At 34.4% G+C, this 18,025-nt stretch overlaps 2 protein-coding genes and 1 long non-coding RNA gene across 5 annotated transcripts; 1 reads left to right on the plus strand and 2 right to left on the minus strand.

The window, feature by feature from the left end:
- Positions 1-3,475: 3,475 nt before the first annotated feature.
- On the minus strand, positions 3,476-13,670 carry LOC149160134 (uncharacterized). Of its 2 annotated transcripts, XR_016261780.1 has the most exons (3): positions 13,016-13,670; positions 3,790-4,275; positions 3,476-3,632 (listed from the first exon to the last, which is right to left on the minus strand). It is a non-coding gene; the product is annotated as an uncharacterized LOC149160134 (long non-coding RNA). The 2 variants fall into 2 exon arrangements; XR_016261781.1 differs by lacking the exon at positions 3,476-3,632 and having other exon boundaries at positions 3,764-4,275.
- On the minus strand, positions 4,899-7,500 carry LOC149160135 (uncharacterized). 2 transcript variants are annotated; one of them, XM_089436634.1, is made up of 3 exons: positions 6,599-7,500; positions 5,701-5,728; positions 4,899-5,515 (listed from the first exon to the last, which is right to left on the minus strand). In XM_089436634.1, the coding sequence occupies exons 1-3, from the start codon at positions 6,654-6,656 to the stop codon at positions 5,290-5,292; spliced, it is 312 nt and encodes a 103-aa protein (XP_089292760.1). In that variant the 5' UTR covers positions 6,657-7,500; the 3' UTR covers positions 4,899-5,289. The 2 variants fall into 2 exon arrangements, with proteins under 2 accessions (XP_089292760.1, XP_089292759.1); XM_089436633.1 differs by having other exon boundaries at positions 4,899-5,518.
- Positions 8,660-9,500, plus strand: LOC149160136 (uncharacterized). The gene has a single exon (XM_089436632.1). It carries the CDS (start codon positions 8,886-8,888, stop codon positions 9,351-9,353), a length of 468 nt encoding a protein of 155 aa, XP_089292758.1. The 5' UTR covers positions 8,660-8,885; the 3' UTR covers positions 9,354-9,500.
- Positions 13,671-18,025: the final 4,355 nt, after the last annotated feature.

Consider the following 18,025-nt stretch of genomic DNA (forward strand, 5'->3'; position numbering starts at 1 on the left):
TCTTGTGCATCTACGTGCTCGTGATCCGAGGTCCGAGAGCATTCAGTTCTCGCAACTTCTCCCAACGCTCAAATATCTCTGAACATGGATTGTCTATTCAATGGTAGTTGTATCTGGCTGCTTTGGATCGAACACGATTAACTAGATGCCACCAGGCTCAAATTTCAGAAACTGAGCTCAGCAAACTTAAAAGAAAAATATGCCACTTGCCTCACTTCCGTCAGTCCCATAAAGTATTGATCTGAGTATATTTAGTATTTGGGCTATTGTAGCAACAACACCTCTAGCCATGAGCCAGACCTCCTCAAACTCGGATACCTGCTTAATCTAGTGGTCCAGGTAACTTTGCGAGTGTCAATTTTAACAAAGAGTTAGATGTCAGATCTATGCCTTATTGGGTGAGTCTGGGGGTTTAGAGGTTCAAGTGCTAATTCCTGGGTGTTTTGGGTATTGGCGTACTCTACCGAGGCCGAGGGATTGTTTGGACAGTTCAAGCTGGAGTCTGGCCAAAAAAATTCAAAAATCTTGTAATAACAGTTATCAAAATTTAAGAATTTTGTACTTTGGCCAAAAAAATAAATTCCTTGCTCCGTTTATTAACATATTTCATTGCATAACTCGAATCCATCCCGACTCTGCAACTTGTAACATTTTCATTCCCCGAACTAGGAACTGTTATTGCATGAGGCTTTTGAATTAATATTAATGCTCCGGTCCAAAATTAATCTATGAATTTAAACAAATCAGAACACAAGGTTTTATAGACACATAGATAAATACATAGAGCTCTCGACGGAAATCACAATACCAATCAATTATCAAAGAACACTGCATAGTTTAGCGGATACACTCAAAAGGACTTTCTGTTACTCTTGCTTGCACGCCTGTGGGGTGTGCAGGCTACATCTTTTTATTTACAAGAGAGAAGAAAATATTTGGTAACAGAAGGGGAGGTTGCTTGCGAGCAATGCCTTTCTCAAAATTACTTAGGGGCTTTCTAGATTCCCTTTACTAAGTAACTAGGTGCAGTTGTTCCGTAAGTGACACATAAGTAAAACAAACAGATTGCATGGTTTATTATGTTTACTTAAGTAAGTGTAACCAATTAGGATCAATTAAGCTTATTATGTTGACCTAAGTTTACTAGGTTTACTTAAGTTTTCTAAGTTTACTTAAATTTACTAGGTTTATCTAAGCCAACAAGTTCAACCATAGTCAACCATGTTCAAACGAGCCAACTATAGTCAACCATGATCACCATGGCCATACATACTTTAGTTGGTCAACCATGGCCAAACACATTTACTAATGTGGTTAAACATGGTCAAGATTTTCATCCATTATCAACCATAAACAACCATAGACAACATGATCAACCACAATGAACTTAGTTAATTGGCCATGGTCAAAATGGCTAACATAATTAACAATGGTCAAACATGGTTTAGTAGTCTACATGGTCTACCACAGTCATTTGTAGTTAGATTTTGACAACCATGGTTAACTATGTTCCTCCATGGTCATCCATAGTTAACCATAGTCAACCTTTGTCAAATAAGCTCAACCATGGTTAACCATAAACAAGCTCAACTATGGTCACCCATTGTCACCATGGTCAAACATGGTCAACATGGTCATCCATGGTCCCATTTAATCCACCATAATCTATCATCTACATCCTTGCTCAACCATGGTTGACCATGGTCAATTAAGGTCAATCATGGTAAACCAATGTCAACCTCAGTAGACCAAGTTCTACCTCAATCAACCATGGCCAAGGTTGTCAACCTCTTCAACCTTCTTCAACCATTAATGTAATTATTATTGTAACATTAAACATTAACATTGATATTAATATTGCATCAATCATGGTCAATGTTAATGTAACATTGTAACAATCATCAACATTAATGTAACATAAATACATTGTTATATTCGTGGTTGACCACAATCAACCTTAATAAATTCTCTTCAACCTGATCAACCATGAACCCTCAAATGCCATGGTCAACCATGGTTGACCCTTGACAACCATTTTTAACTATTATCAATCAACATGAACTATAGTCAATCAAGATCTACCAATCCATCACATGCATGTAAGTTGTCTATTAATACAATTACATTAATAATATAGTTGATTTATACTAATCAATAACATTTTCTACATTATATCTTAACTAACATATAAAAAATATTTCAATTAACATATAGCAATCAAATTAATTAATATAATTATGTTCATAATTATATGTAAACATAATTATAAATAAAATTATTACATATTTATCTAAAGTAAACTCCATTGAACTTTTAACCCATCTTGATGGTGACATACAAAACACAATAAAAAATAAAAAAAATATTCCGTTACATCATTTTGAAAATAAAATATAATAAAGTTTGTTATAGAACTAAATTCATATCAACCAACCAAACGCTGATATATAATATTTCCATGTTTTGAGTTTAATATCCTTCTACTTCGATTTATTTTATTTACTTGATGTGTAGTTACTAGGTTTACATTTCAGTTTATTAGATTATTTTGCAAATAAAAGAGAATAAAGTTTGATATAAACTAATTTAATCTAAACCAAAGGTTTTCATTTTTTGAGTTTAATATGTTTGTATTTTAATTTGTTTTATTAATGTGTTAAATAGATTTTATGTTTACGTTTGTTAAAGGCTGTAGTCTAAACAGCTGAATTTCATTTTCGTTATTTAAATTTTGATTTCAATGTTATGTTATTTAATTTTTTTTGGGGTAAATTTTGATTTTAATATTTTTGTTATTTAAATTTAAATTTTACTAGTTTATTATTTATTTTTTAAAAAATATTTAAATTAAATTATATAAATCTAACAACTCAAAATTATAGATTTTTTAATTTCTTACTAACTTTACCAAAAAAAATATAACCAATTACCTACGCTTATTGCCTATTAAATTGGTTGCTGACTCAAACTTTTCAGTACTTGCTTGAGACCTTTATTAACCGTCGAGTGTCAAGACGGAGGTGGTGGCGGGGCGGATGCGGGGGTGGAGGGGGTTGTGGTGGCCGTGGCTGTGGAGGTGGGGGTTGTGGTGGCCGTGGCTGTGGATGGTCATATCATAAATTGCTATTAAATCACAAATTACTTCGCTCGGCACAGCTTTTGCAACGACTTGTTTACGGTTAGCTGTTACTTATACGTGATACTACGAAGGGTGGCAGTGGGGTTCGTGAAGAATGGCATATCATATTGGATGGTCATCATAAATGGGTATTAAATCACAAATTATCTTCTTTTATTTTCAAAACTAAGATTTTCAAAACTAAGATGTAAGAATTTTATAATATAAATAATACTAGCAATTGTCCCAAAAGGTACAAAGAGAGGCCCATAGGATTATTTAATTGGAATTTTTGAATTTTTCTAAAAGAGTTAATTGGTTTGTGGAAAACCTTGTTTTCTTGGACTGGATCATTGTGCAATTACTTTTCTTTAGATGTTTTGTTTATATCTATATTACAAGGAACACATTGAATGTCTTATTTCATTTCTGCTATCCTTACTAATATCATGTCCGTGTTTTTTCTTGATCAATTTGATGAAATATTCCATTATCCTTTGGTCAAAGTCCTCACCTGCATATTAGTGTACATCCTGGTAAGTTCAAAGCTCGAAAGCCAACCAAAAAAGTCAATCATAGCCAGCATGCACGTATTCAAATTCATAATGTAAAATTGTTCACGTATTCAAATTCATAATGTAAAACTGCCAGACAGAGTTCAGACAGAGTACCTCCAAGATGGGTATCACCGTTTGTAGCCAAAACCTCAAAAGCTCTGTTGTCAATAGTTAGAACACTGACATCAAACGTGCCACCGCCAAGATCAAAAACAACAATATTTTCCTCTCCACCCTTCTTGTCCAAGCCATAAGCTATTGCTAAGGAAAAATATTTACAAAGCTAATAGTAAAACTGTACTTGCAGAGTGATAGTTCTACTTGATACAGAATGAAAGTTCTACATCATAAAAATTATGAAAGGCAAACCAAACTGCAAAAGGCCTGAGACCCAGTACTCTGAAAACCAACCAGATCGATACAACCTGAGACCAAGTACTCTCAATACCAACCAGATCGATACAACCTTTTGTATGAGCTGAATATCCATGTATAAGCAATGAAACAATAAAGCAAGAACTGTCGGACAAGGCTGCAATTTTTCTTATAAAAATATCTCCCACTGCAACGAGTTCATAACAGAAATTTAATGGCACTCACCTGCACACACAATTTACATATTAATACTCCATTGCATGCATGCTTGCTTCTAAATGGTGTCCAGTCCACACTCTTTGCTTAAATGCCAATATCTATTAAGAAAAAACTACTGCACTATTACCATTATGTTGTGTTAACAACATATGACCAGGCAATTGGGTATTTAGATATAGCTGTTGGTTCTGGTGAAAAATACATCCCCACCGATAACGCACAGGAAAATGCAAAAGACAGCTAAAATAAATATTTGAATAAAGGTTAGCAAGAAGATGAGAATGAGATACCATTCTTTTAAAACCGTTTTATTATCAAGGCCCACATCTCCATAGTTGTCAATTACACTGTTTGATGATTGATCCATCCAAACAACAACATCCAGACCCCAGAAGATGAGCATGGCTTTGAATACAAGATGGATTTTAATAACAGTGATAATGATATACTTTGTTTGCTTGAGTACCAAGAAGCTCCTAGAAGAAATCTGCTACACTATATCATTTATTGGATTTTAATTAATACAGGCATTTAGGTCTTCAGAACTGGCTACTGCTAGCATTTTTGCTTCTACCAACAATGTTCCAACACACAGGAAGATGCAACTGAAATAAGTAGTTGTTGCCACATAGTGCTCACACCTCAGACACTCCTGAGGCAGGACAACTGCAGAGCTATTCTGCTGCCAAAGTTTGTTAATTAAATTCTTAATTCCGAAAACTAAGGAGTATAGCATGAAATCAGGACGCTGCAGAAAATGGACAATTGTTTGCTCTTGTAAAGCTTTTACTTGATAGTGAACTAAAAAATGTGGAACCAATTTGTCCCAGTGAAACCTGCATACCAACTATATTTAACCTCTCTTTCCTACAAAGTGAAAGAATTACCTGAACTTCACTGGTGTACCCATTTTCAAAGTCTCTCCTAGCGTTCCCCCCATTACATCAAAAAAAATGTTGGGACAAATGGGATCGAACTCCGAAGATTTTTTCCTGTACATCCTCTAGCTCTCTGTCTACACTAGCTATTCCAACTAAAACATCTTGATGTTTCTCCTCGATTCACCCAATAGAGATCGATATCATCTAAAGCTGTTTTCCGACCATCATAGATACAATCAAAGAAAACAGGAACACAGAAGAATATGGATGTTGCATCACCATTATTGCCCGATGTTGGTGGAATACTAGTACCACCCAAGCCACCAGATGCAGGTATGCTTGTATTAAGAAGTGATGAACTGCTACTGCTGCAAGTAATTTGGAAAAATCAGAATGCTACAAAACTATAAGCTGAGATATAACATAAAATATATCAAAAATCCAGTAAATCTTGATTCTCAATTCTGTATGAAAACTTGAAAAAGTACTTATTGTAGAACAGAAAAATGAACAAAAGATAGGAGGAGGAATGCGGTTCCTTAGTATATACCTTTGTGGAAATGTGCATGTCCCAGTACCTGTCATCACAAAATCCATAAAGGAAGATTTGCATGAGTGCAATGCATTCTCCAGTCTCACACAATTTCAAGGCTCAATTTGTATATCATGTTAACCCATGAAGGGAAGATTTTCGAAAATGTATAATGTTAAGCATATTAATCACAGTCAAATATCTTGAATCTAGCAGAACCAAAACGGTGCACAAAAAACAAAAATGTCTTTTATATTCATATAAACTGGAACAGTAAAATTTGCAGAAGACAGAGTGGGTATAAAGGAAACTTAGTATGCATAACCTTAGCTTCTCATAACAAAATCAATAAAGAAAAAAATAATATGCAATATATCCAGGCATAAATGAAAGTTATGTTGTATGCAGAAGAGCAGATTGCCTACAAATATAACTCTCTGTTAATACATCACACAGTTCCATCATTAAACCAAAAGGAAATATCCTGAACAATACAAGTTATCCATAACGAGTGTTTACATTTGAAGGTTGCATGCAGTTTTAAGACAGACAACAGGCAGGAAATGGGTCTATAATCATGTCACTTACTTATCATGGTGGAACCTACAATGGGAAAATGTATATCAGCGGAGGATGTCTTTGCATTCAGATGAGCTCAACCAGGCATGGAAGTGGGTAGATGAATCATAAGCATGCAACTCAACTATCATCTAACACAATGTAAAGATGAGACTCAACGGAAGGTATCCAAGAAGTTGACGCAGTGAAACAAAACAAGCAGACAACAAACTATGTAAAAGTGGGTAAAACGTTTATCGTCACCACAGGACCATAGGAATCCATATAAACTGAGAAATTCAATGAAAAGAAAAACAGGGGGCAAAAAACAAACTTCGCATAAGGGCATATAGCTTACTTGGATCTTGAGTAGTCACAATTGCATTGCCAGCAAAGTCACAAGTACCAGGGGCCATGCCATTCTTCTTGTAGTAGCTGTCAAAAGCATAGCAAGCATGAAAAAAAACAGTATCTGGGTTATAGCACGTGCCAATTTGTTGAATTGCTGTACAGTCTGCACCTCCAAGCCCGCAAGCATAGTCCAGAGCAACCTGCAAGCTTGAATCAGGGGTACCAGGCTTTGCTACACACCAACTTTGGCTTGAGCTGGTTGTCGGTGTTGTTGTGGTAGGTGTTGAGGGAGGGGTGTAAGGGGTAACTGTTGGGGTGGTAGGGGTTGTGATTGGGGTAGTAGGGGTTGTTGGTGTGATTGTTGTTGGAGGAGGAGTTATTCCTAACGCACAGGAAAATGCAAAAGACAGCTAAAATAAATATTTGAATGAAGGTTAGCAAGAAGATGAGAATGAGATACCATTCTTTTAAAACAGTTTTATTATCAAGGCCCACATCTCCATAGTTGTCAATTACACTGTTTGATGATTGATCCATCCAAACAACAACATCCAGACCCAAGAAGATGAGCATGGCTTTGAATACAAGATGGATTTTAATAACAGTGATAATGATATACTTTGTTTGCTTGAATACCAAGAAGCTCCTAGAAGAAATCTGCTACACTATATCATTTATTGGATTTTAATTGATACAGGCATTTAGGTCTTCAGAACTGGCTGCTGCTAGCATTTTTGCTTCTACCAACAATGTTCCAACACACAGGAAGATGCAACTGAAATAAGTAGCTGTTGCCACATAGTGCTCACACCTCAGACACTCCTGAGGCAGGACAACTGCAGAGCTATTCTGCTGCCAAAGTTTGTTAATTAAATTCTTAATTCCGAAAACTGGTGGATGATTCGAACACGGATGATATAATTAAGACATATCAGCTGGTGGATGATTCGAACACGGATGATATAATTTCATGGAATGAAGCGGGTACAACGTTTATTGTTTGGCGGCCTGCAGAATTCGCCAGAGATTTATTGCCGAATTACTTCAAGCACAACAATTTCTCAAGTTTTGTTCGCCAACTAAATACATATGTAAGTATTTTGCATTTAAATAGTTTATTCATGTTAAGAGTATCAAGCACAACAATTTCTCAAGTTTTGTTCACCAACTAAATACATATGTAAGTATTTTGCATTTAAATAGTTTATTCATGTTAAGAGTATCATTTTGACAGAGCAAGCTAAATATGAAACGTATTTCGATTTGTGCAATTTGTTACACCTTTCTTTTTCGAAGTTTTAAGCATCCGCGAAGGATTCTGAGGTATTTGCCAAAGGGTTTCTTTCGATAAATTTTTGTTGATTTCAGCAACTATTTTGTTTGCCATCGCTTTTTCTTTTTCTTTTTCTGTCCGTCTTCTTAAAACCCTATCCTACTGGCTTATCTATCTTTAGGATTTATGAAGACACATAAGTTTATTTCGCTTAAGAACTCTGTAATGGTTTTTGGTTTGTTGAGTTTCGATAATGTTTTTACAGAGCTCTTAATAGCTACTCTTTATATATTCTTATTTTTGCAGAATACATATAATATGCTTGGCTAGTCCCTGCCTGTAAAGAGTTATATATGTGTGCGCCTGCCACAAGACAACTCTTAACATAGAGTAGCTACTAAGATATTATAACCAGAGCTCTTTCCTATATAAGAGAGTTGCCTTCATATAAAATCTGTTGTCTATTCATGTAGCTGTTGTTAATAGACTAACCTTGTTCTATTTTTTAAACATTACACACATTCATATAAATTCTGTTGTCTGTTCCTGTAGCTGTTGTTAATAGATGAACCTGTAGCTTTAATGAAATTTTTGTTATGAATGTGTTTTAAAAGCAGGTTTCAAATGGCATGCTTTTGTGGTGTATATCACATATATTTATTTGTTGAATATCAGCAATTACAAAAGTATTATTGTGGAAACTTACAGTAACACTATGTTCCGTCATATAGGGCTTTCGAAAGATTGTACCAGACAGATGGGAGTTCTCAAATGAGTTTTTCACAAGGGGGAAAAGCAGCTACTTTCTGAAATACACAGAAGAAAAGGTCTAATACAACCTCCTCCACCACCTGAGAACATATCTATTTCACCATCTAACTCTGGTGATGAGCAAACGTGGTCTTCCACCTCCTCTCCTAATTCTTCCACGGGGGTGGATGCTCTTAGCCATAAGAATGCAATTGAAGAAAATGAGAAACTGAAAAAGGAAAATCTGTTATTGGTATCTGAGCTGACACAAATGAAGAAGCTCCACAGCCAGCTTTTGCTCTTCTTATCCAGGCATGTAAATATCACATCAGCAGATCATGTTGCAAATTTTCTGTCCCAAAATGTTGGTCCTTCTGAAGGGTTGTCAATGTTGGCACGGTTAAAAGATTATTTGGAACAATATGGAGGAGAGGAGATTTCAAGAGATTTTCCTGGTAGCTCCTTGAGCTCGGGAGTTTCTGTGGCAAATGACGACCCTTTTGTTTCAAGCTCGGCAAAAGAAAGCATGGCCTCAAAGAGGCCACCTTTTGTAGATGGTGCATGTAGAGAAGTAGGTAGGAAAAGTTACATTTCTGTAAAGATAGAAGATGATGACGAGAAAGGAAACCCCAAGCTGTTTGGCGTACCTCTGCTTCCTAGCAAAAGACCCCTTCCAGGATCTAACGATAATGGGCAACCTGAACCGATGATTCGCAAAATTGGAAGGTGTGCCAACTGATTTCACTCCCACAAGGGAGGTTTTTTCTTTGTTTTGAACTACGCTCTCTGTTTTTCCTGTAGCCAAAATGGTTGCAGCTGAAGAAAATTACATCTCCGGTAAAATGCCTGCTGTAAGGACTTAAACCTTTCGTTTTATATTTATATGGTGATCTTTACTATATGTTAAACGGTCAATCTATGTTGATCTTATATATATATATATATATATATATATATATATATATATATACATATATATATATATATATATATATATATATATGTTTCTGGCCAATTTTTGTCAAGAATTCCAGGACATGAATGCTTCTTATGAGAGCATTGCGCTTCTTGTAACAGCTGTAAATTTTTTGAATTCTGAATCACCTCATGAAACAAATTGTGGTGAAATTAAACTATAGATGTGAAACATCATTTCATTTTATGTGGTATACATGGCAAAGTCTGACATGGGATTTGGAGATATAAAATTGAGGTTCGTCTTACCAGAGCTTGAATCACAAAAGCAGAATTCCAGATTGAGAGACGATGACCTCACCTGGAAGAAATGATGTTGTGTTGACGTTTTCTAAACAACAGCTCCGGCTAACGATTTCCAGCTCCGAGACCCGTTCGTGAGATTGTTAAACCAGGCTCCTCTGTCAGTTTGAACAGTGGTATACTCTGTGACATTGATCGCTGCCGGTAGTTTGAGTTTGATGCAAGAAGGAAACCGCAGAACATGAATATCCATGAATACACGACGCCACTCCCTCGCAGAACTGTCCCGCTCTATTCTGACGCCACGTGTCAGCACGAGACTGCAAAACTCCCGGTTGTGCCATTCGAAATCTGATGCCACGTGTCAGCATGAGGAACAAAGAGACGACGAAAGTCCCTTTCAAAGGAAGGCCTATCGGCCTAATCATTCTATAAGAGCTAGAGCGTGATGTTGAGATGATATATTGTTATTTTGCCTAAGGTCTCTGGTCTTCCATGCCATTCCTTTCAAGTGAATGTGAAAGACCAGACCATTTAGTGAAAGTTAGAGGTCACCTCCATCCTTTATGTGATTTCATCCCTGCTCCCAACTCCTCCACAAGTTGTCCAAACTCTTGCAAAGTAAAACTATGCCATCTTTTGAGTTGATTACAACGTCTCCAACAATCTCATACAATTACTCTGAAGCTACATACAAAACATGACAACCATAGATAACTTGTCTTTCACATCACATTTCCCGCATGTTTGAAGGACATATAAGGAATGCCCTCATCTCTCATTTCCACAAAGATGAAATCCCTTGGGTCTCCCAAAACTAAAATATGTGGTCATAATACCATGTTGAAGATAAGAGAATATAAATATATACTAAGATAATATATTATGCAATATAAATATATTGATATGGCATGAATAATCAAAGATTAATATTATTAGTAAAGAATTACTTCTCCTTGCAACAAGTACAAATAATACATTTTCACACAAATGATCTTTAATCTCATCCAATCTTCTTATTAATGCAATTTATTACCTTTTATAAAATAGTTATGTGTTTGTCAATTCCAATACAAAAACTTTTCCACATTCTTAAAATACAACAACATAATACTAAACACAAGTTTAATAATATTTTTATTTTCAACTCTCCCTTTAAGAGCATCACTCAATCTTTATTACTGAATGACATCCCATAATCCACTGTCCCCAATACATTACCTTTTTTTATAAAATAATTTTGTGTCTATCAATTACAATAATAAAACCTTTCCACATTCTTAAAAGATAAAAACATATTATTAAACACAAATTTAATAATAATTTTATTTTCAATTCTCCTCTAAAAAGCAAGACTGCATCTTCATCAAAACTGACATCTCATATATGTATCTCAATATCAAAACCTAACCTAACATTAATCCAGTGTTGAAGAAAAAAAAAATATACAACATAACCTACTATTAAAAAACATACATTGAAATAAAGCTAAAAACAACTGGAAAATGAAGAAAATAACATAGATAAATTCTATTACAACAAAACTATATTCTATCACAACAAAACTATTTCTCCCTGCAGGAGAAACATAGGATAAATCTCCACCGGAAGGGTTATCCAATCTCACTCAAGCTCCTAACAAACACAATGCATTACTTTCCTTCTATAAAGTCTTTATGCTTCAAATAAGAAACTTCAAAATCATAACCCACAAAACTTCCCACAATCATAAAACGTAGTTCCATGTTGCAAAACTGTAAATTTACTTTAATTTTTATTTTCAATACTCTTCAACATATTAAATCCACACCTTAATGTTGGAATTTTAGGTTTGGAGTTTTTCCCGAGCACACATGTCCATTTCCAATATTTAGTTGGATAATCTCCATCTTTGACAACTACATCTCTAAAGTCACATATTGTATACACCTCAAAGATCTCTAATGTGACTGCACAGATGACTTTGTCCTTCACCTCATACAGAGACATGAGTCCACATGTCTGGAAGACATATAAAAATGCCCTCATCTCTCAGCACTCCCAGGATGAAATCTCTTGAGTCTTCCAAAACCAAATCATGTGGTTTTGATATCATGTTGAAAAAAGATAGAATGAAGAGATCAAAATACAGTTTTTAATATAATTAAAAGCAACAAATACTCGACACAAAGGAAACATGCACTCACTCACAAATAAACTGATAAGACAAGAATAATCAAGACTAATATTATTACCAGAAAAAAATCATTCTCCCTGCAACGAGTACAAAGACAGAAAGAACCTCTATTCTCACCCACTGTTCCAACTACTGCATTGCATTACTTTTATTTAATAACTATTTATGCCTGTTCCTGTGTCTCTGTAAATTACAATACAAGTAACTCTCCAAATACTCTAAGAGAAACTTTCCACATTCTCAAAACATAACACTCTGTTTTTAAAACACAGATTTAATGATATTGATATTTTCAACACTCCGCCTTCATATAAACACTGCATTTTCATTAAACATCACTAATGACCACCATTAAAACCTAACTTTGATACCATATTGTACAGAAGCAAAGAAATCTGCTTATCTTACATGTAATAAAACCAAGGGAAAACATAATCAACATAAAATTAAACATAACATCCCATAACCAATAGGTCCACCGTTGAAAACTGGTTTTGATATCATTTTAAAGGGAAAGTAAGAAATTTACAACATTATCTAAATATATAATAAAGTAAAAGGCAAAACATAACAGAATAAAAATAAATCTGCATTAAACTAATACTGAAGACAGGTGTAATGAACCTGCATTAAACTAACTTGGAACACATCTATAGGTCGAATGATAAAAACAAATTCTGAACACGGCTATAGGTTGAATGATAAAAACAAATTCTGAACACAGCTATAGGTTGAATGATAAAAACAAATTCTACTGTAACTATTTTTCCATGCAAGAAGTACAAAGAACAAATCTGCCAAATGTCACCCAATCTTCCTACTAACACAATGCATTACCTTCTTTTTTATACACTCTTTATACCTTTATCAGTTTTAATGCAAGAAACTTCCAATTTATATTCCATAAAACTTTCCATATACCTAGATCATCAATGCATGCTTGAAAGGCAGAATTAAATAGCATTATGTATATTAGGTTGAACTAACGACGGTTGGGTATTACTCACATGAAAATGGATTCTTTTTTGCCCCAATCAGGCTGAAGTGTGTATCTTGCTCTTATAACCCCTGCTATGCTAGGCAAGGCCATCAATTCTGTGCTTTGTAATTGAGATAAAATATCTAAAGAATATCCTTCAAGTAGATGTAAGTTATATGTGCAAGGAAAGCCGAGCACCTGCTCCCCCAATTCTTATCCACGGTCGCTCCCATCACCGCAAGCTTCTTCCTTGTCCTTCAAGGATACCGATGAAGAAAACAACAACACCAAATCTCATTTTCTCTTTCAAAAGCGCGGTATTTATGAAGATCCCTGGCCTCCGTTAAAAGGATCACGCGGATGAATCAAACCCTGACTTCGACTATTGACTGCATAACCAGAAATTAAAAATATTAAGTAATAAATATAAAACCGCGTCAAAGACCGCTGGAAGTCGGAGGATAAAGCCCTAGCTGCGCAGAATACGAACAAATTAGCGGATGTTAGTTCCTCAACGCTGCCCCCCTCTTGCCTTTCCATGATACCAAGTGCCTGTTCCTCGTCCAAGTATTAAACAAAAATCACTCCAGTCCAGGGCCAATCCATCACTGAGACGAGAATCATGACCAGCTTGCTGCCCCAGCGGAGCTCTTGTGACCAAAGAAACAAACCGCTACCAGAGAAACAAAGAACCTACAAAACCGATCAAACTTAGCCGATACAGTCGGGTAGTTAGACGCAGTGGAGGTTGTTAGAGGCGGTGCCGAACTCTCCACGTGTCAGCAATTGCCTCAACATTAACAATTTCCCTGTTGTATGCCCGCGAGATGTTGACGCCAGGTGTCATCCTCAGAATGAAAGGGACGACGAAAGTCTCTTTCAAAGGGAAGGCCTATCGGCCTAATTATTAAGAATCACTCTAAATTTATTACAGATTATTTAAATTGGTTATTTTTTGGATTATTAAAAATGTTTTTAAGATATGATTTTTTTTTATAATATAAGTAATACTATTAAGAACCAATATAGATTTATTTTAACTAAAGATCTAAGTAATGAGAGCAAGCAAAGTGAGTAACAATAATAGAAGAAATAATCTAAGTGATGAGAGCAAGCAAAGTGAGTAACAATAATAGAGGAAATAATCTAAGTGATGAGAGCAAGTAAAGTGAGTAACAATAATAGAGGAAATATAGTGCAAGGCTTTTTTTAAGTTTTTCATTTTGTATTTTTTTGACATGAGTGATCCAAAATATAGATTTAATATTTAACAGCTAATTGAGTTTTTTAATTTAGATACATTCTTAAACACAATATAATGGGATCAAATTTAAGAGAGAGACTTGAGTTGTTTGTTTGTTTGTTTTTTTTAATTTAGATACTTTCTTAAATACAATACAATGGGATCAAATTTAAGAGAGGGAGGGAGGGAGATAGTGATAAATCCATAACATAGAGAGAGTGAGGGGCAAGGAGGAAATGGAGAGAGATAGGGAGAGAAGGGGAAGAGAGAGAGACACACACAAAGATGGAAGGGGAGAGTGAAGGAGAGAGGGAAGTGGATAGTAACATAATTGAAGGGAAGAGGGAGAGAGAGCGAGTGATGGGGGGAGAGATAGAAGGAGGTGGGAGAGAAAGGGAGAAAGAGGAATGAAGAGAGAGAGGACTGAAGAGAAGGAGAAAGAGATGGAGTTGGAGGGGGAGAGAAAGGGAGGGAAGAAGAAATACCTAGAGGGAGAAAGGTGGAGAGAGAGGGAGTGACAAGGGAGAGATGGAGAGAGAGTGGGGAGAGAGGAGAGTGGGAGGGAAGAGAGAGGGGAGAGAGAGGGGGGAGGGAAGGGGGGAATAGAGAGAGGGAGGGAGAGAGAGATAAATAAATATGAAAAGAGTGTGTGTATGTTTGGGGGGTGAGAAAGAGAGAGGAAATAAGAAAGAGACACATAGATACAAATATAGATATTATATACTATTGTATAATCAACTTTGATCCATCTTAACCGTGAATCAAATCTCTCCAGATGCAAATATTTTCTCAAGTTTTGCACTAAAAAAAGAGGTTTGCACGTTGAAATATTTGATATCTCTAAAGGTGCAAACATTTTCTCAAGTTTTACACTAAAAAAGAAGTTTGCACATTTAGACATTTGATCTCTCTGTGAGCTGGATAAATCTAGAATTAAAATAGATCTAAAGTGATAAAAATAATATTAATTGGCATATATCAATCACATTTATTAATATAATTATACTAATAAATATATGTAAATATAATAAATAAAATCATTATATATTTATCTAAATAGCTAGAGTAACCTCAATTAATTTTTTTAACACTCTTTATGTAACATACAAAACACAATAGAAAATATTCCTTCCAATCATTTTGAAAAAAAAAAAAAAATTAAATGGATTATAAAATAAATTCAAATCAATATATAAGATTTCCTTGTTTGGAGTTTAATATCTTTGTAATTAGATTTATTTTATTTAATCCATTGGTTTCTGTTTTTGCATTTCAATTTATTAGGTTATTTTGAAAATAAAAGAGTATAACATTTGATATAAATTAAATTTATCTATTCATCTCAACCAAAGGTTTTCATTTTTAAAGTTTAATATACTTGTATTTTAGTTTATTTAATTTAATTTGTTAAATAAATTTTATGATTTTTTTTCCAATTTATTAAAAAATTATGGTTTAAATAACTATATTTTATTTTATTTTTATTTAGATTTAATTTTAATATTTTGTTATTTAAAATAAATTATATAAATATAATTCCTCAAAATTATAATTTTCCCAACTTGAGCCCGAAAAAATGGCTTATTAAATTGGTTGCTCACTCAAAAACTTTTCAGTACTTGCTCTGGGGCTTTATTAACCTCGTAGTGTAAGGAGGGACGTTTTCGTTGGCAAAACAGGAATTTTTATCAAATTTGGTGGATTTTTCTTTTTTTTAAATCCAGATTATAGCTTCAAGATTTTGAGTGAAAAGAATTTTTTATGGCGTTGAAACTTCGGGGAAATTTCAGTCGCTAATTTGGGGCTGGAACTTCGTTTCATTCCACCATTAACGACTATGATAGTTTACGTGATAACTTCAAAGTTTGGCAACTGGAAACTTCGTTTTATTCCAACGTGCGAATCAACCATTAAAGAATTCATTTGACTCGAATTAACGCTTATAATAGTTTACGTGATAACTTTAAACTCTGAACACCTCAACTGACTTAATCAGAATGGATCATATATATATATATATGCATTTTCTATGTGTTTGGCTCTTTCTACGATATTTCTTCATCAATACCTTGTATCCCATATACACAGTTGCCAGTCAATACAGCTTTACGGTTGAGTCCGTCGTCATTGGCGGCGGCTTGAAGTTGTGGCATAATTACAGATTAGTAGCCTGGCGACACACTATATAAGAGCGTTAATGGCCACCCAATCCGTATATTTGATGAAGCACACAATTCCAGTATTCTGCGTCTCCTATTCAAATCTTGTGAAACTGGATACAACGTTTTTCCATTCCATTTAACATCTGTTTTCTCAAATTGTTTGTTTTGTTTGGTAATGAGGAGGGTCGGCCTTTATTTGCTGATGTCGGAGGATAATAATTATCATGTGTCGTCGGGGGTGTGGATGGTACTGGTGGTGCTCTCGGCGCTGATTATGGTGTCCATGGTTCTTCTTTCCTGCGCTGATGATGGACACAATAACAAAAAGAAACGCCGTCGCAGGGGTGGGCATGGCGGCGGAGTTGGAGTAGCAGGGTCGTGGTTCGGAGCTGATGCAGCTGCAGGCGGTGGTGGTGGCGGAGGAGGTGGTGGCGCAGGAGCGGGTGGCGGTGGCTGTGGAGGTGGTGGTGGCGGCGGCGGAGGCGGTGGCTGTGGAGGTGGGGGTTCTTGAAGGATGGCATCTCATATTTGATGGTCATATCATAAATTGCTATTAAATCACAAATTACTTCGCTGGGCACAGGCTTTGCATCGATCTGTTTACTGATATATGTAAAATTTAAATTTAATTATTGATAGATGATGGGGATTTAATTTAATAAAATATAATTATTTGTTATATAAATTTGGATTTATTTATATTTTAGATTTTTTAATTAGATTTGTTAAGCAAAATCAATTAAATAAATTATTGTTATGTAAAATGAATTATGATTTTTTTTAAATATGTGATAATGAAAAATCATATTTTATAATATTAAAATAAAATTTATTTATAAATTATTATTGTATTTTTTTTAAATATATATTTTTATCATTAAAAAAATCGTTACATGGTTTTATATATATTTAATTTTTCACACTGACTAAAGATGGTTATCTTTTATATATATATATATATAAATATAAATTTTCAAATAACCTAAAGAGTTATCTTATTATGAGATTGGGTTGAAGCCACTGGTTCAATGAAAGTTACGTGGAGTTTCCATTGCGAAGTGGTAAGTGGAAATTTCGTTTCATTCAAAGATGCGAGTCGTCAACTAGTAACGTAGTCATTTGATTGAGGTTAACGACTTTAATATTTTACGTGATAACTTAAAGTTTGAACAACTCAACCCATTTAATGAGAATGGATGGATTTCGTTGTGCTGTATGGATTTTTTTGTTTTTGGTTTTTTATTTGTGGATAGGGGTTTTTATATCGACCCCGCTGGGCCGCTGGGTGTATGGACGTTGATTTTATTTGTGTAAATATTTTTTTTATTTGTGGATCGCCCAGATTTGTAAATGAAAAATTGAAATTGAAATTGAAAATGGGAAATTCAAAAAATGAAATTTGAAATTTATAAAATTTATATTTTAATTTTAAAAATTTAAATTTAACATGAAGCACAAAAATATGGATGTAATATATCAAATATAACCATAAGTATATAATATCTATATTATAATATCTAAATTTTAACATCTAAATTTTAACATGTAAAATTAAAATACAGTTTTATATTTTAATTTTAACATCTAATATAGCTTTAACATTTGAATTTTAAAATATAAATTTCAAAATTAA

Source organism: Pinus tabuliformis, chromosome 5_2 (genome assembly GCF_031772625.1).
Source record: "Pinus tabuliformis cultivar Carrire ecotype Pingquan chromosome 5_2, CPIR1, whole genome shotgun sequence".
Classification (NCBI taxonomy): Eukaryota; Viridiplantae; Streptophyta; class Pinopsida; order Pinales; family Pinaceae; genus Pinus; species Pinus tabuliformis.

Bases quoted from the DNA above. Each gene is read 5' to 3' on its own strand.
- LOC149160135 (XM_089436633.1), bottom strand. From the start codon at position 6,656: ATGGCCCCTGGTACTTGTGACTTTGCTGGCAATGCAATTGTGACTACT. The intron at 5,729-6,598 runs GTAAGCTATATG...TTGTGATGACAG, and splicing joins TGTGACTACTCAAGATCCAA to GTACTGGGACATGCACATTT. The intron at 5,519-5,700 runs GTATATACTAAG...AATTACTTGCAG, and splicing joins ACATGCACATTTCCACAAAG to CAGTAGCAGTTCATCACTTC.
- LOC149160136 (XM_089436632.1), top strand. From the start codon at position 8,886: ATGAAGAAGCTCCACAGCCAGCTTTTGCTCTTCTTATCCAGGCATGTA.